This window comes from Protopterus annectens, chromosome 2.part1 (assembly GCF_019279795.1).
Source record: "Protopterus annectens isolate FY-2018-M chromosome 2.part1, PAN1.0, whole genome shotgun sequence".
In the NCBI taxonomy this organism is placed as follows: Eukaryota; Metazoa; Chordata; order Ceratodontiformes; family Protopteridae; genus Protopterus; species Protopterus annectens.
The window spans coordinates 1,797,475,336-1,797,502,202 of NC_056729.1; the positions used below are offsets into that span (position 1 = coordinate 1,797,475,336).

Here is a 26,867-nt window from a genome sequence, read left to right on the forward strand (position 1 = left end):
ACAAGGACATTTTCCACATATGCAGTTGTATGGATAAAAAGAAAATGAAAATAAATTAGTAGTACTTTCTGATTAACCTGTAATGTCTATGGTATAGGTTCATAGGTTCATAGGTTTATACTAGGCTATCTGCCCTAAGGCATTTATAAGCCTAGCCCAAATTATTGTGGCTTACGCCACCCCTTATATGAAAAAATACTGTGCCCATTAGTTTGTTGTGCCTCTGTCCAGCAGTGACACAGAGTTGATTCCTGGGGTAAACCTACGATCTCCCATCCACAGGTCTAGATTTCTCTTGAACAGAGTCAGCGAGGTGCTCTGCCTCACATGGACCGGGATTTTATTCCACAGCATAGGGAGTCTCTGAGTGATAAATCTATCCCTCCAGCACGTCCTATTTATATCCGTGCTAAGGTTTAAGTCGCTTGCTCTAGTGGTTTTGGTGGATTTGGATTTTTGAGGTGGAGCATGTCCATTAATTCCGGGTTGGACATGGCCTTGTATGTCAGGCACATGTCACCTCTGAGCAGGCGGTATGCGACTGAATAGAGCTGGAGTTTCTTCAATCTGGCAGCATATGACAGATTTTGGAGTCCCTTTATCCTTTTGGTGAGGAACTTTTGGGGTCTCTCCAATTGCTGCAGATGTCGGGTGAGATACATCCCGAATGGGGCATTGTACTTTCGATCATTGGTCTGATAAGTGAAGAGTACAGGGAACAATGACCTCACTAGATCTGGATGTGAATCCCTTCATGATCAGGTGGGCAATGTAGAAGGTCTTTCTAACCACTTTAGCAATGTGAGTGTCAAAGAAAGGCCACTGTCAACCTGGGTCCCCAGGTCCCTGATAACCTCTTCTGTGCTTAGTGGATTGCCACCTATATGGTAGCTTGGGGTTACCTTGTTTTTCCCGAAGGGTATGACTATACATTTTTGGCGTTTAACTTCAGGCCATGGCTCTGGCACCAGCTATCTGTTTCCGTGAGTCCCTTCTGAAGGATATCCGTGTCCGATGCACTTTCCACTATGGCCCAGTTTGCAGTCGTCTGCAAACTTTGTCAGCCAAAGTCCTCCCATGTTGGCCTGTACTTCTGAGAAGTAGATGCCAAACAATAGGGGCCAAGGACCGAGCCCTGTGGGACACCACTTGTGACCGGCTTGGAGTCTGACACAGCGCCAGCAACTCTAACCCTGTGGGTTCTGTCCTTAAGCCAGTTTGCAACCCATCTTGTGACATATGGGTTTACATTTAAGCTGGTAAGTTTTTCTACAATACCCGAGTGGGGTATTGTGTCGAAAGCCTTTGCAAGGTCAAGGTAGGCTGTATGGACTGCCTTTCCTCATCAATGGCCTTGGTGACTGTTTCGAAGAAGTCAACCAAGTTCAAAAGGCATGATCTTCCCTTGACAAAGCCAAACTGGGTCGGGTCCAATGTCTGCAAGTCCCCTATATCTTTGTTTATGAGCTCCATTATGATCCTCTCCATAGCTTTGCAGACTAGACTTGTTAAGATTATCGGGCGGTAATTACCAGGGTCCGTAGAGGCACCGCCTTTGTGGAGGGGCACCACAGTTGCCATCGCCACTCCTTGGGCACGTATCCTGTGGTAAGGCTGAGATTAAACAGCTGCCTTATGTGCGGGTTTAATTCCTCATTTAGCTCGTGTAGCACACAGCCGGGGACACCATCCGGTCCCATTGATGCTGTGTTTTAGCTTTAGAGAGCAGCTTTCACCTGCGCATTTGAGGTGTCCGGGAGGCTACACTGGGCTGGGATAGTTATCTCTCGTGTAGGGAGGGGCGTGAAGTTTGCACTGAACCTGTCTGCCAGTATGTTGGCAATGTCTGTGGGTTCAGTGATTTTTGTATCATTTTGGACTAATTCTGAGCATATCTGGGAGTTTCCACCCAGGTTCCTAACATAGCTGAAAAGGCCTTATGATTGTCCTTTGAATCCATGGCAATTTTTCTCTCAAAATTGGCCTTAGTTGATTTTATGAGTGCTCGTATTTTTTTACTAATAATGATCAGGGTGACTTCCTTTTATGGATTTTGTTCTATCATGTAATAGCTTTCTCCTCTTATTGTAAAGTTTGTTAATGGCTGGGGTCCACCAGACTGGACGTTTGCCCTTTGTGGAAAGAGTCTTGGTTTTATTTGGGATTGCCTGATCCATGCAGTCCTGGAGGTGTTCATAGAAGGCATTTGTAAGGGCTTCCGCAGCTTGGGTTGTGGTTTCCTCTGGCTCAGGGGCCTTGAAGGATACCACACCAGTCTTGAGTAGTGTGAAGTTTGCTTTAGAGAAGTTCTTCACTATGGTCTTTTTTGCTTGGGGTGGGGGCGGGATGTGGATTTCCAGTGAGATTAGTTTATGATCAGATCTCACCAATGAGGGATATACTTCCGGTGTGGAGCATTTTGTCCCCATGTTTGTGACAATGAGATCTAGTATATTTTCTCCTCTCGTGGGAACAGTGACTAGCTGTTCCATGGCATGTATGTTTACAGACACCCGGTTTTCCTGTAAGTTGTATCTTCACTGACTACTTTATGTTTTTTTCCGTAATGATTAGTAATGTTTTTATAGGTTCATAGGAAGGTACTAGGCTGTCGGCCCAAGGGCCTAAGTAAGCCTAGCCAACAAGGTTCCCTTGCTTATGCCACCCAAGAAAGTTATTTTCCTGTTCCCCTGTCAAGCAGAGCCACAGAAGTGATCCCCGGGGTGTATTTCCTAATTCCCATCCAGTCATCAAGATTTTTCTTGAAGAGTGCTAATGAGGAACTTTGCTTGGCATAGATGGGTAGCTTGTTCGAGAGTATGGGAAGTCTCTGGGACAGGAGTCTATCCCTTCAGCATATCCTGTTTATTGTGGTGACACGGTTTATGTCCTTAGAGCTTGTAGCTCAGAGGGATTTCTTTATGTGTAGCATGTCCAACAGCTCTGGGTTTAACATAGCTTTATATGTTAGGCAGAGATCTCCTCGGAGTAGGTGATATGCTACAGAGTAAAGCTGGAGTTTTTTGAGATGGCCAGTGTAGGGTATCTGTTTGAGGCCAGTAATCCTCTTTGTGAGGTACTTCTGTGGCCTTTCCAACTGCTGCAGATGTCTTGTGAGGTACATTCCAAAAGGGGCATTGTCATACCTCTCAACCTGGAAACATCAAAAATCTGGACAAGGCCCATGAAAAATAGGTACAAATCTGTACGCTGATTAACATCAAATTTGCTTATGTAATTATGTAACTCCACCCACTCGTGGAATTGTGGGATACCAACTTTCAAACGCAAACTGAAGAACAGACAACCAAAATATGGCACCAGAGTCTCCCTGTAGCCATTCATATGCCCCATTACCTGTCTATTTTGCCCCATTTACCATAAATACTAATGTGTGCATATATACTGCTTTACTCTACAATGATTATTTGGATTTTATTTTTTTACATTTTATAGCACAATGCACAAACACCAAGACATCTGCTAAACAAAGCTGCCAACACAAAGCAATACTGTCTCACAATGTAAATAGAATTGGCATTAAAACTTCTCTGCCATTGAAACCCACACATCCAAAGAAAATGCATTTGACCAGTGATGGATAAAGCTTACCTAGTTTACAAATCATTGGCCCCTTGCACACAAAATAAGAAACATACATATGTGTTTTGATACACCTTCCTGACTTTAATTATATTCCTTGTATAATACAGCACACTTGTTAGAATTTCATCAGTCTGTTAGCAGGACTGTCACCTTGCACAGATTTTTTTTAAAGAAAGCTCTCAAAAAATGACAGATATATTATTATGAGCACCTTTTATGGTAAATGTTTTATGGCGACACATTTTAAAGTCAGAAATGTCCTGCCTTTGCTCATTAATCCATTAAATCAAAGTGCTCTGCTTTTAAAAGTTTTGTTAATTTCCTTAGCATTCTGCAAGTTTGAGTAAACACCTGTATACTAACAGTTTGTAGTTCCATATTGAGTGAAACAGATATTGTAACATTCCATATACACAATAGCCATTGCACTGTTATAGTCCCACAATACATTCAGTAAAAACCAAAAGTGCAACCCAATTATACTTTATAACATGTCCAAACATACTACCTAGAAATACTAACATAATTTGTAGACCACTTTTAGAGATACATACAACCCTGCAATGGTAAGCATTGCCAAAAGGATGCACATTAGTATGCGTCAGGCAGCAAAAGTTTAATGAACCATTGTTTGCAAAAAGGAAGGCCATGGTACAAATACTATACATTTAAAGCATATGTACTGAGCTGCTATAATGAGGCAGAGTGCATTTCTTTCTGAAAGTGATATTAAATGTTAGCTTGAAATGTTGCACAAAAATTCAAGATATGGTTATACTCCTAACTCTACACATGACAAAATATTTTAATATCTTTCATTAAGACATGCACTATAAAATTTCAGTTTTAGAGCTACAGCTTTTATAACAAGAGGAAAAAACATCTAAGGCCATTTGACACTGAAAAGTGCAAAATTACAAAATGTTCACTTTAGAGATATTCATTTGTTTGTACAGTAGAGCAAATCTGAATACAGTCAAAAACATTTCATTATAATGCCATATCTAAAACTATTATCTGACTGAAAGCAGTGTTCAAGCATTTGAATTATTACACTGAAAAAATGTCAACCTTTCCCCTTTGACCCCTTCTAGCTATTCCTGTTTTGCAGTTAATGACACTTTACAAAATCACAGGTGGAAGGGAGTGAATTGTGGCCAAGCATGATGGCATAATGGAAAAAAAAACTGCTTAGTTTATCATTCAACAAGGGTTGCACTTAGTTTCATGGCTAAAAAATGCTTTTGTGTCACAGTCCAGTAGGGTCACTAAATAATTAGATACGAACACTATAAAAAATGCCTTAGTTAGCACACAATACAATAAACTTAACATTACACAGCTTTGTCTAATTCGTCAATCCTAACTGGACCAAGAATAACTTTTAATAATAACAAGATGCAAGCCACACAAATCTTACCCCCTAATAAAATATCAACAAACTCCCTTATTTTAGCACTTTATGTTAACAATAATATAATCTAGAAAAAACAAACTACACTTAAAATACTTAACTAAAAAATATTTTCATTGCATCGCAAGTTCTCAGTAAATTGCTTACATGATTAACAGTTGAGTCAACACTAACGACTATGAAACTAGACAATACATAGTAAGTTCAGAATTATGTAATTAAAAAAAAGCTAGCTAAGAACAGTTACAGTAATAGCAGAGACCCGTTTCTTACCTGAAGGCTGCCGCTGAGACTTTAATTGATATGGGACTAGGCAGATATGGCTACCATTATCGTTGCTGCCTGTTTCTCGCTGCTGCTGTATTCCCGCTCGCAGCCAGCCGGAAATAATGATTTGAGCTCCTTGAGCTCAATTCCGACTGGCTGGTAGCCCTGACGGCGCTGACGTCATCGCGCACGTGATGACGTCAGCGCAGCGATTTTAAAAATAAAAATTGAACCAAAATGGAAATGAAGGGGTGCCAATCGGGAATCGTGGCACCCCTTCATTTGGACCCCAAAACTCGGTAAATACCGAGTAATTCGGTATGGTTGGGAGGTCTGGGCATTGTATTTGATAATGGGTCTAATGAGTGCCGAGTAGAGGGGAACAATGACCTCTTTTTTCCTGGATGAGAACCCTTTTGTGATGCAGTGTGCCACATAGAAGGATTTCCTGACTACTGTGGCAATGTGATTGTCAAAGGAGAGACTACTGTCCACCTGGGTCCCAAGGTCTCTTATCACACATTCGGCATTAAGTAGACTGCCGTTTATGTGGTAGTTCATGGGTACATAGTTTTTACCAAAGGGGATGACAATGCACTCTTTGGCATTGAGCTTGAGGCCATGCCTCTGACACCAGGCATCTGTCTCAGTGAGGCCCTTCTGTATGATGTCCACATCATGTGGGAACTCGACTATGGCTCTTAGTTTGCAGTCCTCTGTGAACTTCATTAGCCAGAGGACTTCAGAGAAGTAGATACCAAACAGGAGAGGTCATAGCACTGACCCCTGTGGTACTCCACTTGCAACTGGTTTGAAGTCAGATTTGGAGTCTGCAACTTTTACAGTGTGGGTTCTGTCAGAGAGCCATTTGGCAACCCATCTTATGATGTAGGGATTTATACCTAGTTTAGTGAGTTTAGCTATAATTCCAGAATGGGGGATGGCGTTGAAAGCTTTGGCAAGGTCAATTTAGGCTGTGTGAACCACCTTACCTTCATCTACGGCTTTGGTGACTGCCTCAAAGAAGTCGATCAGGTTCAAAAGGCATGATCTACTTTTCACAAATCCGAACTGGGTGGGGTCCAGAGTTTGAAGGTTAACAATGTCTTTGTTTATGTGTTCCATGATGATACGTTCCATGGCCTTGCAGTCCAGGCTCGTCAGGCTAATAGGGCAATAGTTCCTAGGATCAGTGGTGGCTCCCCCTTTGTGGAGTGGGATAACTGTTGCTATGCGCCATTCAGTGGGCACAAAGCATGACGTGAGACTATGATTGAACATGTTGCTTAGGTGGGAAGCCAGTTTATTTTGAAGTTCGTGTAAAACGCATCCTGGGATGTTGTCCGGTCCCATGGATGCTGTGTTTTTGGTTTTAGAGAGTGCAGCTTTTACCTGCATAGATGTGCTTACAGGGACTCTGCATTCTTCCTGTACAGATATGGGCCCTTTAGGGGTGAGAGGGGGGTAAATTTAGCACTGAACCTATCGGCCAGGATGTTGACAATGTCAGTTGGTTCTGTAATTTTCATGCCGTTGTGCTGTAACAGCAGATCTGGGTGTCGCCATTGAGATTCTTGACATAGCTATAGAATGCTTTGTGGTTGCCCTTAGAATCAATGGCAATTTTGTTTTCGTAGCTAGCTTTGGAGGATCTTATAGGGGATCTCAGCTTCTTACTGAGGCTGACCATGGAGCTCCCCCACTCATGGGATTTTACTCTCTTTTACAGCAGTTTCTTCCTTCTGTTGTATAGTTTGTTTATGGCAGGGGACCACCAGATTGGCTTCTTTTTTTTGGAGAATAGTGTCTTGGTTCTGTTTGGGGTAGCACGATCCATGGACTCGTATAAGTGCTTATAGAGTGCATTTGTGTAGGATTCAGCAGTCGTAACTGTATTGTCCATCTACATGGGTGTCATGAAGTTTACCACTTCTGTCTTAAGAAGCATGACGTTGGCTTTGGAGAAATTTTTTACCGTGGTTTCCTTAATGGTGGGTGGGGGGCGGGATGCTGATATCTAGGGTGATTAGCTTATGGTTGGATCTGACCAAAGAGGAGTTGACTTCAGGTGTGGAATACCGGTCACTCATGTTGGTAATGATTAGGTCTAAGATATTGTTGCCCTGGTGGGGGTGTGGATAAGTTAATCCAGGGCATTGGAATTTATGAATTCCAGAAAGCGTTGAGCAAAGGAGTTAGTACATGAGTAGTTTTCCCAGTTAATGGTGAGGTAGTTGAAATCGCCCATTATTAGGGTGCTTGGTTGAACCCTAATATCTTCCAGTATATCAAGAAAAGAGGATTGGGAATCCTGGGGCATGGTGGGGGATCTGTAGTAGGCTACAATTTGGATTGCAGTTTTTCCCAGAGTTAGTTGCACTTGGATAACCTTGAATGCATTATGCTGTGCAACTAGCCTGGAGGTGTGGATATCCTTAATGAATATGAACACACCTCCACCTTTGGTGTTCTGGTCCAGGTTAGATGGCCGAAAAGTGTGGTATGAGTTATAGCCTGGTGATGCAGGGGTGCTCTCTAGAGCCTTGAACCAGGTCTCAGTCACTGCACAGATATCGATGTTCTCTGTTTTAAGGAGTGCCTCGAGTGAGTGCATTTTGAGATTTACACATCTAGCATTGAGTAGCATTACCCACAGTTTTTTCTTGCCTGTTCCTGTTACGGTGGTGAATTTCTCATTTGAACCTTGTCTAAAAATGGCACTATAGGGGTGGCAAGAGCCTTAGCCAGTATCCGGAATCCCTGGGGTGACAGGTGCAGGCCATCTCTGGCAAAGCATCGTGGTCTGTCAACCATGTCGTCCCAGGCAGACAGATACTGGATCCCCTTAGAATGACACCAGAAGATTATCCAATTGTTGAAGTCAATCATTTTGTCCTTGTACTGCGGTATCATTCTGGGTGATGGCAGGATACCACTCAGGGCTAGGGTCATACCTGCCTGTGCTATAAGACTGGCTCTTCCATGTCTCTTTTCATATAGTCCAGGGAGTTACGTATCAGGTCATTCACACCAACATGGACAATGACAGAGTCATATTTGTACTTGTTGTGGAGTGACCTGAGTTTGTGGGTTATGTGGCAGATCCTGGCACCTGACAGGCAGCTGACAGTAACCCTCTCCTTGTTTAGCCTGGTGAGTGGGACATCAGTGTGCTTGACTATAGAGTCAGCTATGACTAGTGTGTTGGGTACGTTGGTTTGCCTTATGGGCTGTGGTTTATTGGCACACTGAGTCTGTGGGCTATGTGTCATTTGGGTTGTGTTGGGGGTGGAGGTTGCTTGCTTTTCTGCTTTGGAGGTCTCTGTTGCTTGAGCAGATTATTATTGAGAGCTTCTCCAAAAGGGGCATTGTATTTGATAATGGGTCTAATGAGTGCCGAGTAGAGGGGAACAATGACCTCTTTTTTCCTGGATTTTGGTGGTGTAGGTTTAGTGGAACTATGTGATGAGTGTGGTGTGGTGCAAATGTTTACCTTCTCCTCTTGACTGTCAAGTTCAGTCTTGGTTGGAGAGAGCTTTACCTCCAGTTTGGGTAGATATGTGCATCTCTCACAGGTTACTATAGAGACAGATGAAATAAACCTGTATCCATAGTAACGTCTGGTAAACCTGGAATGTGTGCGTTGTATATACAGAAATCAATGAGTTCTGAGGTTTTCTGTAAGTTGTATGTTCACTGATTACTTTTTGGATACTCTCTAATGCTTAATAATATATTTACTATAGATACAGATGGAATAAAAGTATATCTGTAGTAATTTCTTAATAACCTGCAATGTCTGTGGTATGTGTTGGGAAACCAATGAGTTCTGAAGTTTTCTTTAAGTTGTATGTTCACTGACTAGTTTACAGATACTGTCTAATGCGTAGTAATATAGTCATATTTATACATTCAGTCTGATAGAAACAACATGAGGATGGCTTTAGTTCACTGTTTATTGGGTTGCTATGCAGCCATGAGTGCGTAACAGTTAATTTTAATATGAATACATTCAGTCTGATAGAAACAACATGAGGATGGCTTTAGTTCACTGTTTATTGGGTTGCTATGCAGCCATGAGTGCGTAACAGTTAATTTTAATATGAATGAGTATTTTCTTCACTGTTTCTGTATAACTTCCATTATGTGTGTTGCGTGTCATATGACAGTAGCATTTGTTATGATGTGTGTCACTGACTGCAGTTGTATAAGACAGACATACAATATTCTTGGGGTACACATGCGCATTATATTTGGATGTGCATGTAACTGTGTGAAAACACCATTAGTATAGTAATGGAAGTGTTGCACAATGGTTGTGTGGTTGCCTTTACTTGTTCTGATATCCGCTTCCATGCATTCAAATCCCACAGATGACCTATGCAACTTTTTTAGTAGATTGTTACATGTGATGATGTTATTACATGTGTTAAGTATTCAGACATTGTTTTTATATCCATTGTATTTTTCTATACATAACAGTAATGTACATGACATTTATTTTTTGCATAGCTTTGCATTGTAAAGGAGAGGCAAGCACATCAGTTGACATATGCTTGTATGTGACCCCCCCCCCCCATATAAAGTATAACATGTGCATGTCACACTGTTTTCCAGATTCAGAAGTAGGGAGGACAATTTCTTACACAAAGAGAATGAAATTATAGACAAGGCTGGGCACCAGTATGGCCACAGCCCTTTTGGACAGACGGGAAATACTGTGTGAAACAATAAAGTGTGGACAGACCACACAAACATGATCATTGCTGTGGGTGGTCACATTAGATCCAGGGAGCCCTGTCAGTGATGTTGTTCTACATGATCCATAGTGTAGCTAACAGACTTCACTAATATGAGAGGACGAGGAATGCCACTGGATGTGGACCACCCTTACTTCCCCCAGATGAGATAATGGTGTTCCTATCATCACATGCCACCAGTCATGTTCATAAAGATACCTGGGAGAGATATTGAAGTAGGTGTTCCAGGGTGTACATACATGTTCTGCATTCCAAAACAATGCAGCATTCACACTACCTCAGTAAGGATCTTTTATATCACCAATATTAACACCATGTCTTCCCCAGTGAGTACCCCAGCCTGCTGAAATTCATTAAATTCCAGTTATATTTTTTAAAAGTTCAACTAGAAAAGAAAAAGCAGCAAATGCACTGTGTGCAAAATTCCGTCTCTGTGTCTTGGGAATTCACCTCTATTCAACACTCATAACAGTCCACAACACCTTCAATGAAACCAAGCAGAAGTGAACAAAAGTTTATTGTAATGCCAACAAACAAAGAACGGTTAAGCGCTTTCACTTGAATAAAACAAGCTTCCTCAGAACACCATAGCTTGCATCACAGTTGTTTAAATAACTTTTTTGGCGCCAAAATTCAGTTTGAAATTTTAAAGCTATACACACATCCTTGACCATTGTTCTCTATTCATAAAATATTAAATAATATTCATATTATTTCTAAAAACAATGTTACATATAATATGTGTTGATGAAGTGAACAAGTTAAAAAACTGAAAAAATGTTAAAATCATTTGCATTTAGATCATATCAAAACATGTTTAAAAACATATAACAATATACCTAATAGATAGTTAATTTTAAGACCAATAGTGGTTTGACAGATACAGTGTCATTTAAACCTGGTATAGTGGAAGCATCCGTATATATTTGCCACCAAAATTCTTTATATAATAATAAATTATTAAAGTCACCCCCTCTGTTATTGGTGTGCACAATGTCCACTATACCAAAATTAAAATAATGTTTGTCACCATATTGTTTAATATGTTTATACAAAGCATTTTTTTCATCCTTCCTTCTGATGCTATAAAGGTGAGAGTATATACGTTTATTTAAACTCCTTTGAGTCTTTCCTATATAGAATCCTGAACATGTTCTACAGATGGAAATATACACCACCATTTTAGTTGTACAGTTGCCCCCACAGAATTTAATTCTAGTGTGTTTGTAATTATCCAATTTCACACTGTCTCCCTGAAATATAGTGTGACATTGTTTACATGCCCCACATTTTGCAGTTTTCATGTATTCAGTCTTCTTAATAAAGATACCCTTCTCTAAAATAGATTTTATGTTGGCCCCTACCTTATAAACAAACCTTGGGCATTCACCTAATGTGGGTGCTATATCTTGATCAGCAGATATTATATGCCAGTTGTTCATTAAAATCTTCTTAACTTTACCTGAATATATGCCAAATTCCAAAATGCAAGATTTACCAAAAATGCAAGTTTCAGACTTCATATCATTATATATATTCGTGAATTGTTTCTTCGGATGGTAGCTAGAAGAAACAATTCACGAATATATATAAGGGTCAGCTTATTAGAGCAGTTAGGATGACCTCACGGTATGAGGACATGTTGGATGAGGTGAAATTTATTACATCCTTATTTAAGGACAGAGGCTATGACGTTAGAGTTATGGAAAATGTAAGTAATTATGTTGTGAGGAAATGGGGTAACCAGTACAAGCCTTTGTTGGGTGAAAAATATAGGACAGCTATTGTTTCGACTGTGGATACATTGCATGATATGAAAACAAGTCTGGGCTGATTGACGACGAAGGCTTACTCAATCAGAAGAAAAGAATTTGAGGGTGAATGAAATGTGGCACATCTAATTTACCCATATATTTGTCCATAAGGAGAAATTTCTATTGCTACTTATTCAGTGTTCTTTTTCCTGCAGACACACACACATACACATACATTCAGCCACATTCGTGCACCTACATACACACACACACACGCATACATATACACACAAACACAGACAGACACACACACACATACACACACATATACATTCAGCCACATTCGTGCACCTACATACACACACATACACACACACACACACACACACACACACACGCACACGCACACACACACACACACACACACACACACACACACATACATTCAGCCACATTCGTGCACCTACAAACACATACACGCGCTCACACACGCGTGCACACACACACACACACACACACACACACACACACACACACACACACACACACTGAGAGAAATGCACTGCATACCTGCGTCTCCACTGTAGTTACTTGTGTAACAAGGAATCAGTAGAAGTTAATGGGTGACTTTCTTCTTCTAGAGTAAAATTTTAATTGCTCTACCTAGTAAATGGGGAGTTGGAAATATTTCCTAGGTAAAGAGTGCATGCCTAATTATTATTAGCCACTTCCCCAAATTGCTGCAGTAGTGTTTGGCTTCACCCACAAAGCATTACAGTCCTTGTGAGAGGAAAACATAGTGGTAGAATGATCTCTGAATGGGAAAGGCTTACTGCACTGTGGTAACTGTCTGAGGTAAGGTTTCTGCATTGCAGTAATCCTTTCTGAATCCTAGTGGCTGTCTTTAACTAAAGTAAGTAATATGTATTTACTCTGTGTTACTTTTGACACATTTTTGGCAAGTTAGTTCTGCACTTACTGTCAAGATATTTAAACTTAGTGATGATATTTCTCTCTTTTCCACCAGTGTTTACAGCATAGCATCTGTACACACTACTTAAAAAAAATAAACTTGTTTTTCTCAGACATTTTCCTGCAGTTTTTCAACTCATACTTTCTCTGACTGTTTTACGCATTCTTCACAATTTCTGTAAAGTTAATACTTTTTGAGTTTAATTGACAAAAAAGTCTCACTAGATGAAGCTTTTCTTTTTTTTCCCCTTGTGTTATCGTCTCCCTTTGAATATAGTTGAAGCAAATGTCATCATGGTCATACTGGGCCTAATATTAAAATAACGCAGCATTGTGTTCACGTGAAGGTTCATAGGAACCCTGGATAATACACATTTACTTGTTATTTTACCCAGTCAGTGAGGCTTTGTGCAGCAACTACCTTGCCACGTTTATAAAATATCTAGATGTCTCTTTTGAGGCATCGGTACCTATTTAAATAGTAACGTCTGGATCTGTTTATTTTAAAACACATTTTTAATTGCATGATTTTTTATTTTGAGATTTTACAGGTTGTGTTAGTAGGAAATACAACTGTTTTGTTGAGCAGTTTTTACAGAAAGTCATGTGACACATTGGAAACCTTAATAGACTGCATTGGGATAGTTCTTTATCTCAGATTTAATTTATCTTTTAACTGTGAAGGGCAGAAGCCATAATGCATTGTGATGGCTATGACATCATTGTCATTGTCTCTTGTAATGCGGTTCTTGTTTCATAGAAGAAAATGTTTAGAAAGCAGTTTTTATCATCTGCACAGTAAGAAATGATGATTCCTTGGCTTCTGCATTGTTATGAGTCTCCTGCTCTGAAAAGCAGTAGTGAGTGTTGCTTTGTATTACAGCCATGAAGTCTCTTTCAGGAATGCAGCCCCTGTCTCTCCCCCTATCCAAAATATGCCCAGACATGTTAGTGCAACACCCCCTGCTAACTAATTAAAATGATTTTTGTTACTATATTCTTGGAAATTCTTAACACAGCAAGTAGCTTTGGAACAAAAGCTTATTTCTGGAAATGAAATAATCTAACTGGTATTTAAGAAAGAAGAGAAGTAACTAATTTATGTCCTACAGCAGTAACACTGCTGCTAATGAGCTCAGTATGCAAATGGCACTAAACCATGGATATTACAGGTTAGGTTGTTGTTTAAGCTAATGTGGAACATGTTGGGACAAGTTGTAACCTTACTTGTAGGTCAAATGTTAGCGTTTCGTATTTGAAAGAGTGTGCTTTTTAACCTTGGAGGTGCTGATTCTTCATATTTTATTTACAAAAATAGCATGGGGTATTTGTCATTTGCTAATTTCTGCACTTGTCCTTTCAAGTTTGGCACAAAAAATGTTAATTTATTCCATGCATCTATAAAACTGAATTATACACTTCTTATTTTAATATTTTTGTACTGTACATTAGTACAAGTAACGGCTACAAAAGGGTCACATAAGTGCCATGTCTTTGTTTATTCTTTTTGTTAACCACATCCCAGTGAAACACAGTCCTTTCTGTAGACGGGACTCCGTGCAATAGGCTCAAGTTACATATTATGTTCAAAAGTCTATATTTTTAGTGTGATGACAGCATAGCTAAATCTATACTTATGGTTCTGTTTAAAGCTGTTAAAGGGCTTTATCATTGAACAATAATTTACAAGAAAATCTCATTGAGAACCATATTCATTGAGAATGTGCATTACCAAAATGACTTTATTGCATATGCTACTACACCTCCGATGCTCCACACCCCATAACTTATGTTTGCTAACTCCATGGTCGCACTACCTCAGAGAAAAGTGAAAAGTCCAGTAACAGTGAATGTCCGTTACTGCTGGTACTTCTTCTTCTTTTGGCTTTTCCCAGTTAGGGATCACCACAGCGGATCACCTGTCTGCTCATGATTGGCAGTGGAGTTTTACTGTATCGAGTTGCCAGCCCGGCGCCCTACCTTCCACAGAAGGCACACACATGCACGCATTCGCACCTAGGGCCAGTTTAGAGTGTCCAATCCACCTACAGCATGTCTTTCGGATGTGGGAGGAAACAGGAGCACCTGGAGGAAATCCACGTGACCACAGGGAGGACATGCAGACTCTGCACAGAAGGCACCCCGGTCGAGGATCAAACTGGAGCGCCTCTTGCTGTAAGGCGGCAATGCTAACTGCTGCACCACCGTGGCAACCCTCAGGTGAGTCCTGGCGTCGGTCATGGCGCCGGGCGGCGTCGGTCTCCTGTCCTTTAGACTATCGCATGACGGCGTCATAGGGTCAGTCTTTTTCGACCCGACGTCGATGCAGAAGCAATTTTCGCATGCAGGATGCAGCGTTCTGATTTCGCGGCGCAGGTTGGCGTTCGAAACAGAGTTGGCTAAGTACGTCGGGCCAAAATTTTGGGTTTTCTTGCCTTACCTTTTGGGAACATTTTGAAAAAAGGAAATCAGTATTTTTCGGATCTATACCGAAAAAGTGAATAACTGTATTTCTCAGTTGAAGCAGACTTGTTTAGGGATTGAAACGCATTGTTTATGGTTTGTTTGGGGCCTTTAGAAGTATGGCTTAACTGCCGTTCTTGTGCTAGCCGGGCTCATAGTTTGGGAATTAAGGGCCATGGTAATATGCCGTAGGAAGCTCCGGCGCGTTGCAATTATAATATGCGTGGGATGCTCCGGCCGCTAGGGTTGAAGAAGCGTACAGACGGGCGTCGGTTCTTTAGAAAACCGAATTGGACCAGGTTTTGCTAGGGTTGAGTAGAAAACCATTGGACGTCGGGTAACTTTAGGTGTTTCCTAGGAGCAGGAGCAGGAAAGAGAGGAGCCTAGGGGCCAGGCAGGTCGGAGGTAGGCCTGGCAGGTAGAAGGTCTCAGACCTCTTGTTCTGAAAGCTCTTCCCAAGGTAGTGGTAGACTCAGTTCAGCTTGGCCTCTCCTCTTTTAGGGTTCTGTGCTATTCTTGCTTGCTTAAAATTCTCCTGGCATTTGGGCTTCTGATTGATTTAACATATTTAGAAAATGGCGAAGATTGCTAGGGTGTGATTAGGGTTTGATGCCCTTGAACAGTGTTCAGTTTACAGGAAGTCTAGAGTGTTTAGAGACTTAGTGGAGTATCCTACTTAGGTCTTCTGTGGAAGACTTACCAGGTCTTCCTACTTATTCTGATTCTGATGTGGCACCACCCTTTTTTCACACTCTCCTCCTCAGGATTTTCTACAGCATCTCCTCTTAGGATTATTTCATTTCAGGAAAAGGGGCCAGGATTTCTCTGATGGGAAAGCAAGTTTTAGGAGCTCTTGTTTTTCTGTAGCTTGGGCCATGGCTATTCCTCTGTTGTTGAATGGCTTCAGGAATGTGTTTGCAACTCCTGTCCTCCTGACTTTGGCCTCCCTTATCCTGGTGTGTTTTGGAAATAGGTATTATGTTTAGCCCCTAGGAGGCGGGACAGCTTTTGTTTTCCTAGGGTTAAAAGGGCACTTAAGCTGCATTGGTTGAAAAGGTGTTAAAGCTAAAAGGTGTTAAAATCCTGTACCCTCTGATAGGGGCAGGGCTACTTTAAATAGGGGAAAGAAAGTGTATACTTCTTCCACAAGTTTCATGAGTTGATTGTATAAAGGTATCTGCTAAAATATCCAAAATATCTAAGGTTCACAATTAAGAATGAAGGTACAATGTGTTTGGCGGCTGGTATTGAGTGTAAAGAGTTGCTGGATTTCTATGTGTGTGTGAACAAGTGGGTAAGCATTCTTTGCAATGTGGTTTTGATGCTGTACAGGCCTCCTCGGTGGCTGCTACTAGCTCTGTTGGTATGAACAGCTATTACGCCCTGCCTGGTGATCAGAATTTATTTTGGATGCTCCTTTACAGTCTGATGTGGATGCTCCTTTACAGTCTGATGTGTTGTTTTGGACCGCCTGTGAAAGCACAGTAAAGAAAATATGCAGACTGCTAGCATTTTTACAGACACAGTTTCCAGTTTTGTAAGCAGCCTCGAGAGTTTTATAGAAATTATCCTGCTAAAGGTGGACATATCCTGTATGATTCCCAGTGATCTAGGGGTGAGTCCTAAGGCGTGGTAGGGCCTAGAGGGGGGAGGTCACCTGGGCAGACTTCTGGGGGAGGGCTCAGTCTTCCTTTTCTGGTGAGGTCAGAGTTGATCCCTTACAATGGCTCAGGCCCAACAACCTGCTGCTCAGGACCCAATGGCTGACTGTCTGGCTTCCAAAGAAAATTGGACTTTAATTACTCCAAGAAAATTGGGGCTTATTTACTCAAGAAAGACCAGTGGGATTTAATTATTTACCACGGTCCCAGATTTTATTTCACGCAATGCCCCCTTTCAAAGGCGTACCAGGCGTTCCTCCTCACAAGAAAGAGGCATCCAAGCAAGTTTCTCAGTTACAGCAGTTGGGGCCCATTCAATGATTGGGGTATATTTTTTTATTTAGGATTTTATTCAGCCTGTTCCTGAGTACCAAAGAGGGAACAACGTGGAGACCAATTTTGGATTTATCTATCCTCAGCACTTATCTGGATTCAAAATGGCGTCAAGACAACTTTTACTCAACTGCTTTTAAGATCACTGGATGGTATCACTGGATCTCTCAAAGGAATCTCAGGCTTACCTTCTCTAGGCTTCTAGGCTAGGTTAAGTATAGCGCCTGGGACTGAACTGGAGATTTTCATTATTCTCTGCATTTTGCCCCCTTTGGCTTATCTACTGAAGTATTCATTCAGGTTCTGGCTCAGTGATAGCTTACTTTCAGGCTTCAAGAATTCAAATCTTGCACTGGTGGTATCCACTACCACTAGAAGTGCAAATGGCCTTTACCTGCAGTTCCTCATCTGTTATCTCAGAAGGGGCGGTCATCTGCTCATGGTCACTCTCTCAAGCTCTCATCTAAGCCTAACATATATTCTCTGTTGAAGGTTGAAAGTCTCACCTTCCTCAACAAGTTTTAAATGTGATAATGAAGCTAGAGACCCTGGTACCAAGGAAGAAGGAAGGTGTGAGAGAAAAAGAGAAGATTTTTTTATTTTTATTTGCAAAAAGATTTGGAGATTTCTGAGCCTAATTTGTGTGGCTCTTCAATATCTTACTGAGTTATTGGACAAAAGGTTTGTCCTTCTCTCTTTAATACATTCATGCTGCTGCAATTTCAGCTCACTATGATTGTGACCCAATACTGCTGGTACAATGTCCAGAAATTCACTGGGAGTGATGACAGATATGCAAGTCAACAAGCATGTAAACTGCATCTCCCATCTTCTCACTGTTCTGACATACTTACAATGAACAGTACTCCACATATATGCACTACTATTTGATAAACAAACCTTCAAAAGTAGTGCATACCAGTAACTTGACTGTTTGCTAAGTTGACCACACTCTGAACAGTTTTGGCAAACTGACTGTTCAACAATTTTCAGTAATGCCAACTGTATATGTGGTGGCACCTATGTCTCTCATGGGCAGGGGCAGTTGGTGCTGATCACAAAATCACTCCGCTAACAATGACCATCTATCTGTGGTCAGTAAGGGTACTCAGATTTTTGCACAGCTAGGCTTGCAAAGGCCCTAGGGCTATTAGCCTAGTAACTCCTATGAACCAATATGAAATATACATTCATTGTAGCTGACATAATCAGGTACTGCTCACTGATCACCACTTTCATCAGTTACTCAAGAAAATCAAACAAGTGTTTTTTTTTTTTGGACGGGGGCTGCATTACAACTCTTTCAGTGCTGCTAATACGTAGTAACTATGAAATCCCATAACAGTGGGGAATAAGAAAAAAACTTAACCCTACTGTCCATTAATCTCCTGCTCTGTCTTTCTCTCTCTCTCTCTCCCACACACACACACACACACACACACACACACACACACACACACACACACACACCCAAACACACACACACACACACACAAACACACACACTCACCAAGAACACACATTGTATTCAAGCAATCTCTGATACACAGTTTCACACACTGATTTTGCATACTTTTCTGGCTAGCACTCATTTACACATACACAAACACTCGTGTATATATATATATATATATATACACACACACACACACACACACACACACACACACACACACACACACACACACACACACTATTGACAAAATGTTTTGCACTCAGTCACACACGTTCTTCCCCTCCTCCTGCACTCACACACACAAATGTTCTACCACTTTTACAGATGCATACTTTCTGTCGACGGTCTTTCATTCATACTTCAGTCTCACCCTAACACAGAGACACGCATACACATTCACCAAAATGGCAAGCAGTGAAACAGTCTGACAATTTCTGTTTTGATGAGAGTGAGAGTGACTGTATTCCATTATGTTTTATCTATTTATATTATATATAAAGTGTATCATATATATAAAATACAATAAAAATACTTTCTGAAAAATAAACGGCTTTAATAAGCGATCACTAAAGACATAACTAGAATTTGAGTGCTTTCATTCGTAAAATGTTTCACATCAAACTTCGTCAGAAATATGGAACACAACTAAGCATTAGTGTCACTATAAGGTAAACATATGTATAAGCAAATGGTATAACTTATTCTTATTGCAGATTCAGTTTATTGAGTAGTGGGCTTTTGTTGAGTGCTTTAGTTATCTGCTTATACTGTTACCAATTGTATGTACTTAGCGATAAAAGCATATGCCATTGCTTTTTGTTTTTTTGGGGGGAGGTTTGCATCAAACTTCTGGTGCTTGTTTTATTTGTAATTATACATTGTTTAATTTTAATTTTACTTTGGAAATCATTGCTAATGTGCCATCTTTTACTACAGTAGCACTGATTCTCTGTACATCTGATTTTGTGCAGTTATGAAATTAGTGTATGTAAATATATAAAGTTGGTGGTGGTGGAGACACCCCCCACATTTCAAGGTATGGGGGAACCTCCCATGTAAAAGCAGTGTGTGGCATTTTCAAGGTATGCATTTTACAGTATGGTGAGTCAGGTAAAGTGACTGTACATTTGAAGGACATGTTTATCACTAAAATGTGTGTCTGTGTTTAAATTGTGAATCCGAGATTTTTAGGAAAAGAGCAAGAAAGTTACACGCTGGGTATTTCTGCTTGCTCTTTCTGTGAGGCGCAGTCACCTTGGAGTAAGAGTATTGCAGTCACCTTGGAATTAAGAGTATTGCGGTCACCTTGGAGTTGAGTATTGCAGCCACCTTGGAATTAAGAGTATTGCGGTCACCTTGGAGTTGAGTATTGCGGTCACCTTGGAGTTAAAAGTATTACGGTCACCTTGGAGTTGAGTATTGCGGTCACCTTGAAGTAAGAGTATTGCAGTGAAAGGATGTCACAATGCACAGTGGTGCTTTCTCCCTGTAAAAATGCATTCTACTGTTTATGTGCTGCCTTTGTATGACTAATTTGCATGATCAAGTGCAGGTATTTAGATGTTTGTGTAGTGAATGTATATTTTCTTGCAGTAGCAGCCAGACATTTTAGTTTCATGATACATAGTTTTGAGGAGATATGCTGGATTCTCAACAGAACATTGAGATGAGGGTTGAGGGAAATTTCTGTCCAACCTTTGTATTACTAAAATCAGTTGGTTGTATACGAAACAAGAAAGGTTTGGGTTTGAGAGGATTAGCATAATATTTCAGGTGTTTACCTCACAAACACAAGGTCCAGAGTTTGATTTGCACCAAATTGGCTAGGCTTAAAATGCTTCACAAGGGCAGTTAGCTAGTGCTTACCTGTAATATTTATGGTGAGTTTGCCATAAAGGCTAAGGTTGTCATCTCACAGACACAAGAGACAGGATTTGATTTTGACCTCAGGTTACTGCCTAGGCTTAAAATGGTCCTTACATCAGCATAGTATTCACCTATGAAAAAAATGACAGGAGGAATGTGCAAATCTGTAGAGCAAATTAGTTAATTGTAGAGTAGACAGGGTAGGAGAGTGAAAATAAATAATGTGTACAGCAATTGGAAGGAATAAAGAAGGGTCTTAGCACACAGTTTGAAGCATCTATTGTTCATTCATTTGCTTATCAGGCCTTGTGATCTGCAGTCAGCTGCTATTGTGCCTTAAAAATATATTTGTTTATTTATTTGCATTTGTTACATGGTGTGGAGCACTGGACCTTTTTCAGACTCTGCCTAGGGCAGCACTCTCTGATAAAGTGACTTTTTCAGAGTCAAATGGAGTGATGGATTCAATCCCAGTGCAAAACAATGCAATTTTCTAACAGCTCATAGCCTTGTTCCTTCTTGGTGTAGTTTAAGACCTTTTTAAAGAGCTTTTTCTTTGGCATAGCTTTTAGAGGTGATGTATTTTGCCATACATTTATTATTTCCACTGTATTTTAATTTGTTTTGTTATTATAATATATGTGCTTAGTGATTTAAGTACTTTAGTAAAGGTGAAGGTGACATAAGGGGCTGATGCAGAATGAGGGGCTGACAGGCAAAAGCAACAGACAGACAGGAAGTCAGACTTTGTTGTTGGAGCAGTTGAGTAGCCAGTGGTCACATTACAATGTAATATTTGCCTGAGGATTTCTGTACTATTGAGTAGTATTAATAATACTAACAAGGTACCAACATTCAGTGTATGCTTTGATCATAATTTCTGACCTTGTATCATTGTGTATTCCATGAAAATGAAAGGGAACCAAATACTGCTGAACAAATCATTAAATCATTACCAGTGCAATTTTAAATTGACATTAGCTTTGCTGAATGTATTTTTTGTATTGTTTTGTTGCAGTTATCAGCTTGGCAGCGGTGAAGCTAACATCGTGTCTGAGAGCCCTGTGAATGATGGTGTCTGGCACAAAGTTATTGCAGTTAGGTAAGGAAGAAGGTTCAACTGTGCAAAGAAAAATAGTTTGCTCATTGTTTACAAGATATGTACCCTATTCAAAAGATAATGACTAATTCAGCAGCCCACTTTACTGTTATTGTATTTGATGAAAATGGCATTGTAAATTGTCTCAAGCGTGTGCTTTTTACTGCATACAGGAAGGATTACAACCCTGTGATGTATTTCTTAGTACATTAATAATCAGTGCTGTTAGCACATAAGTCTGGATTTCAGGAAAGCTAACTTTACAAAGGATGATAAAAGTGTCAATGATTCCCTGTATATGAGGCAGTATGTGGGTAATGCAGGGTAACAGAGGATGAATCTATAACAAAAATAGTAATGTTACAGACCACTGCACATATCAAAGCCAGCAAGTATTAAAAAAGAAACCACAATTACAATTTCAAAGCAGATTGCTGAGAAGATAAAGGGACATAAAACAGTAATAATTAAAAAGTAATCTAAGGCCATAACTTATCTATTCGCTTTGTGTCCTTGTCCAGTTTACTTCTTCTTCCTTCTGTGTGCTAATTTCATTTGTATGCTTCCATGTGTTATCTGTAACTTAGATTTGTTTCTGAGATTAACAAATTAGGTGTAAGTTTTAATGTCCAGAAATGCACCAGGAGTTATGACAGGCAAACATGTAAATCTGCAGGCATGATGGTTAGGGTGTTTACCTCACAGACACAAGGGATAGGGTTTGACTCTCACCTTTCAGGGGAATTGACTAAACTTAACCCTATAGTATGGTATCCCAGTTTTTAAGAAAGCAAAATGTATCAATCAGTATTGTACTACAACACGGTGTGGGTAGTCTGCACAGGTAATGTGCTATTTAAGCCACTCTGCTTATGTTTGCTTGCAGTCTATGTAGAAGTAAAAAGTTATTTGGCATTTGCCATAAGAGTGAGTTATTTTTTTCACTGTCCCTAATGCACCTGATAATATAAAATAGGTCATATCTGTATGTTCTGGGCCAGTACTGTAGGATTGTCTGCACACTTATTTAGCTGTGATTTGATTGACCCTTGTCTTATTTCACAGTGCTGTGATATCCCATGCACAGGACTTGAGTTGAACACCTCTGTTTTTTAACTTCTTGTTTAAACCCTACATGCTAGAGATCATTTTTAGCTGAAGCCTTTCAGGTGTTCTCTGATCTGACACTCTCATAAGGAGCACCAGGTACACCAAGTCCTCTGTGTCCCTCAACTGTAACTTGAAGAGCAAAAAAAAAAATTCAGATTTTAAAAGGTAGCAAACAGCATACTACACATGAAGCACTGAAGCAAACACTTCAGTCCTGACTACAAAACTGCAAAAGTAATATTGGAATACATCTGTAGATGCATGTACTGTACTTATTGAAGTCAGCATTTGCCAGTCGTGCCCCCCCTAACACCTTGCACCCTTCACCCCATGCTAGCTCCACTTCTGTATTTAGCACTTATAGAAGCACTTCAGAAGTGTAAAATCTGCAGGTAAGAGCAGAACAGATGTAGTGAACAACCTACATTTCCTTATTTGTCTTCCCTCAGGTGCCTATCTGAACAGGCCCAGAGTCGATGCATTCATGGCAAACAATGTGCACAAGAATGCATTATTGTTCCTTTTTATTTAGTTAGTTCAGCTTTTGCTCTCTTTGTGGGCTTTTGTAATAAAGCTAAGAAACTTATTCCATTCTTGGAGATACTCAAGCATCCCATCACCTCCTCTGAGTGGCCCTCTTATGGAACAGGTTTTCATTTAAACCTGGAGTGGAACCTGTGGTTTGTGACATTACAAGCAATAAATGTTATATCTGCTTGTTAAACCGCATATTAATATGGATCTATATCAGTTGATCGAGTTTTCAGAAACTCGAAATTCATATCAGCAAGATGGTGTGATCGAATTTCTGAAAACTCGAACATTTTCAAATTAAATATACCAACTCCAAGAGCGCACTACATTGAGGAAGACAGTAAATTTCTCAATCCTCACTGTAGCACAATTTCCATTCAAAAGCTTTGAGTGTTTAGAAATTCTATCATATCATCTCGCCAATATGAATTTCGAGTTTCTGAAAACTCTTAATTACCTGATAGGGAGCCATTAATACTGATGACTGCGAGTAGTAAATGCCAAAGAAAAGTGGAGGCAGTATTGTTAACTGTCAAAGACACTAGATAGCTGAAATGATAATGCAGGTTTGAATTCCATAGTGCCCAGCTCAGTATTTTTAGATGCTTATAAAATCATACAGCATTCTTACATTTCCACATCACCCTGTGGAAAAAGAGTGTTTAACAGAAGTGTGTCTGTCTGATTGCTTCAACTTATTATGATTAGCAGCAGGTGATTTTTTCTTTGGCCTGTGAGCTGTAATACCTATCACTGGCTTTTAGAGGTGCTGCTGCATATAAAACAGCTATGATTGGTGCATTTTGTTTCAATGTGATGATTTTTTGTTGCTTTTGTTTTTTTTTAGGGAATACAAGCAAGGTTCTCTTCAAGTAGATGCACAAGAAGCAGTAAGAGGAGAGTCTAAAGGATCCAATGTCATGGTGGATACCAAGGGCAGCATATATCTAGGTATGGATATCATGTACATGGGTATCATTTCACCAAGCAACTCTTACATGTCTAGAATTAAAAAAAAAAGCTATTTCCCCACACCAACTCAGAACTGATCTGCTTTAAACAAAGCTAAGCACTGAAAGTCTGTCATTATTTTTTTTACATGTCACTTCATTTTGTGGTATTTCATCTGTATGGAATAGTGTTTGCTGTTTCCATGTCATCACTCTGGAGCTCTCTTATTTCATCCTGCATTGTTGTAAAGTAATCCCGTACAGATTACTGTTCTCGCCCTTGTAATGTCATTCACCTTGACAGGATATTCTTTCACAGGTTAATACTAAGCCAGCTGTATGTTGTCAGCCATCATATAAATTGTTGACAATGCCATAAAAGAACCCTTAAATATGATATGGTAATTCAGAAGATGATCATGGAGGTAGAGTTAATTTAGAAGATACAGAGAGAATATTATTAGGCTGGAATATGCTAGAGTAAAGGAAAATAAGGATGCACTGTTAGAAATTGAGAAGAGACATAGAGGAAAAAAAGACTGAAATGCGATAATGTTTAGTTTTGTGTAGTTAAACATTTACTTGCCTCCTCTGTGGTATAGAGGGATAAAGCCCAGATGACCCCAGTTTGCAGCCAGGAGGATGGTATGGCCATCCATGGGAGAGGGGGTACGTCTTGGCTGGCTCATGCTGCTGCCCCCAACCTGACCACTGCCAGAAAGCAGTGGATTTAGGGAGGATGTGGGCAAGGCTACCCAAACAGGTGCTCACATTACCTTCCAACAGGGGAATGGGTTACACTGTCATTGCAGGAATGCCACTGAGAGCACCAAAACTCCCCAAGGTTTATCTGTGTGACAGCCCTGCTGGGGGAATCAAATTTTGTAACTAGTGACTCCTAGGATAAATTTAAATGATTCTCATTTGTTCAGCTAATTGAAATTTAACTGTTGTTAAGGTTTTACACTCTTAATATGTAGCACAAGCTTATTCCATAGGGGAGGGAGGCACTGGACAATGAATTTAACTCTGATTCAGGACTTGTTGATATCTTGGTTTCAGTCTCAGTTTTTAGAACAAGTATTAAAAGAAGAGTTTCCATTTTCTGTTCTTTAACATGTTTATTGAACTATCACTTAAGAAATAAGCAAACATAGTATATAAAAGAAAACAAACCATCTTTACATGTTCACAGTTACAAACATTATACATCAAATGCATTCTTTTATACACTTGTCATCAATCCATCATTGCATCAATTGCTCAATTCCTGCCTTCCCTTAAACCTCACTTTTCTCCAAAACATTATCTTGCATCTATTCCCACAATTCCCATTTTTCCTATGTAGTTTGCTCCTATCCTTTTCTAAAGATCCAACTTCCAGTTCCTTTATCTCTGTTACAATATTCATTTCTTCAAATACAGTTGGTTTAGACTTTGATTTCCATTTTCTAGTAATTTTGTTTTTGGAAACCACTGGAATTAAACTTAACAAGGTCTTACTATGTCTAGACAATTCAGATCCTTGTCCAAGCTCAAAAAATCATTTCCTTAGTTACACCTATTTGCACACTCAGTAAGTATTTCTGACAGAGTATTCTATAGAGAATTTAAAAAATGTGCCACCTCATTAGACTCCCAAAATATATGTTCCCAGTTATTCCTTTCTTCCTCATCACACCTCCAACATTTGCTATCTACCTGAGGAAATTTTCTTGGAGTTAGGTTGGTGTATAAAAATACATATGCAAACACTTCCAAGCAAAAGTCCTAAAACTTCTTGACTTTGTTACATATTTCAAAGCTATGCATATGTCCTACCATTATTTCCTTATAAATTGCTTAAACAGTCTCTTCCTAATCTTTTCTAACCTTCTCTTATTGTTTTCTACAGTTATCATGCAATGTTTTATGTGCCCTACTAATTATCCCTTTTTAACATCAACTTCTGCTCAATCTTCAACTAAAAACTGTACCAGTGCAGTATCTCACTTAGGATTCCCCAATCCCTGTCTCTTTGCCTTCCCTATCAAGGTTGATATCAGAATATAGGCAGTCTCTAGCCTTCAGTTCAGATGTCTTCTTGGCCTCTTGCCATTCTATTACCTTTCACTTTTTAACTATTTACACCAATGTATTAGTTCATTTGCCAGTTTTCTCCAATAAATTCCAGTCCTCTCTTGCCTTTCCTCTGTACCCCTAATTGCAGTCATCCCTATTGGCAGAATCTCCTTTCTCTGTTCTCGTGTTGGCTTAGTTCTTCAAATACTTCTTGCTAGTTTATGAATATAATATTTTGTATGACTTTTGTTATTCACCTTAAGGATCTGCATTCAAAATCCCACTCTCTCCTTATTTCTTGAATTTCTTCTTACTTCATCATTATTTCTTTCTACTTTGAATTCCAGCTTTCTGCTTGTGTAATTTATTGAGCCTGTGTAGCTTTAAATATTCACAAAGAGCTAGGTAAAGTCCAGAGATCAGAAATGCTAGGCAGGTAATATTAAGTGGCAAACTTGTTTATTTAGAAAAATAAAGCTTTCAGGCCAATGCCCTTCTTCAGTGTGTTTCTGATCACAAGACTTTACCTTGCTCTTTGTGAATATTTTGTGCCTGGATTGA

At 39.9% G+C, this 26,867-nt stretch overlaps 1 protein-coding gene across 11 annotated transcripts in view; it reads left to right on the top strand.

Moving 5' to 3' along the window:
- HSPG2 (heparan sulfate proteoglycan 2) overlaps positions 1–26,867 on the top strand; it is a 2,126,006-nt gene that overhangs the window by 2,059,135 nt on the left and 40,004 nt on the right. For all 11 annotated transcript variants that reach the window (XM_044063227.1, XM_044063230.1, XM_044063231.1 and 8 more), the window contains 2 exons: positions 21,571–21,654; positions 24,143–24,246. In XM_044063227.1, coding sequence (XP_043919162.1) covers positions 21,571–21,654; positions 24,143–24,246 — 188 coding nt within the window. The remainder of the gene's footprint in view (positions 1–21,570; positions 21,655–24,142; positions 24,247–26,867) is intronic.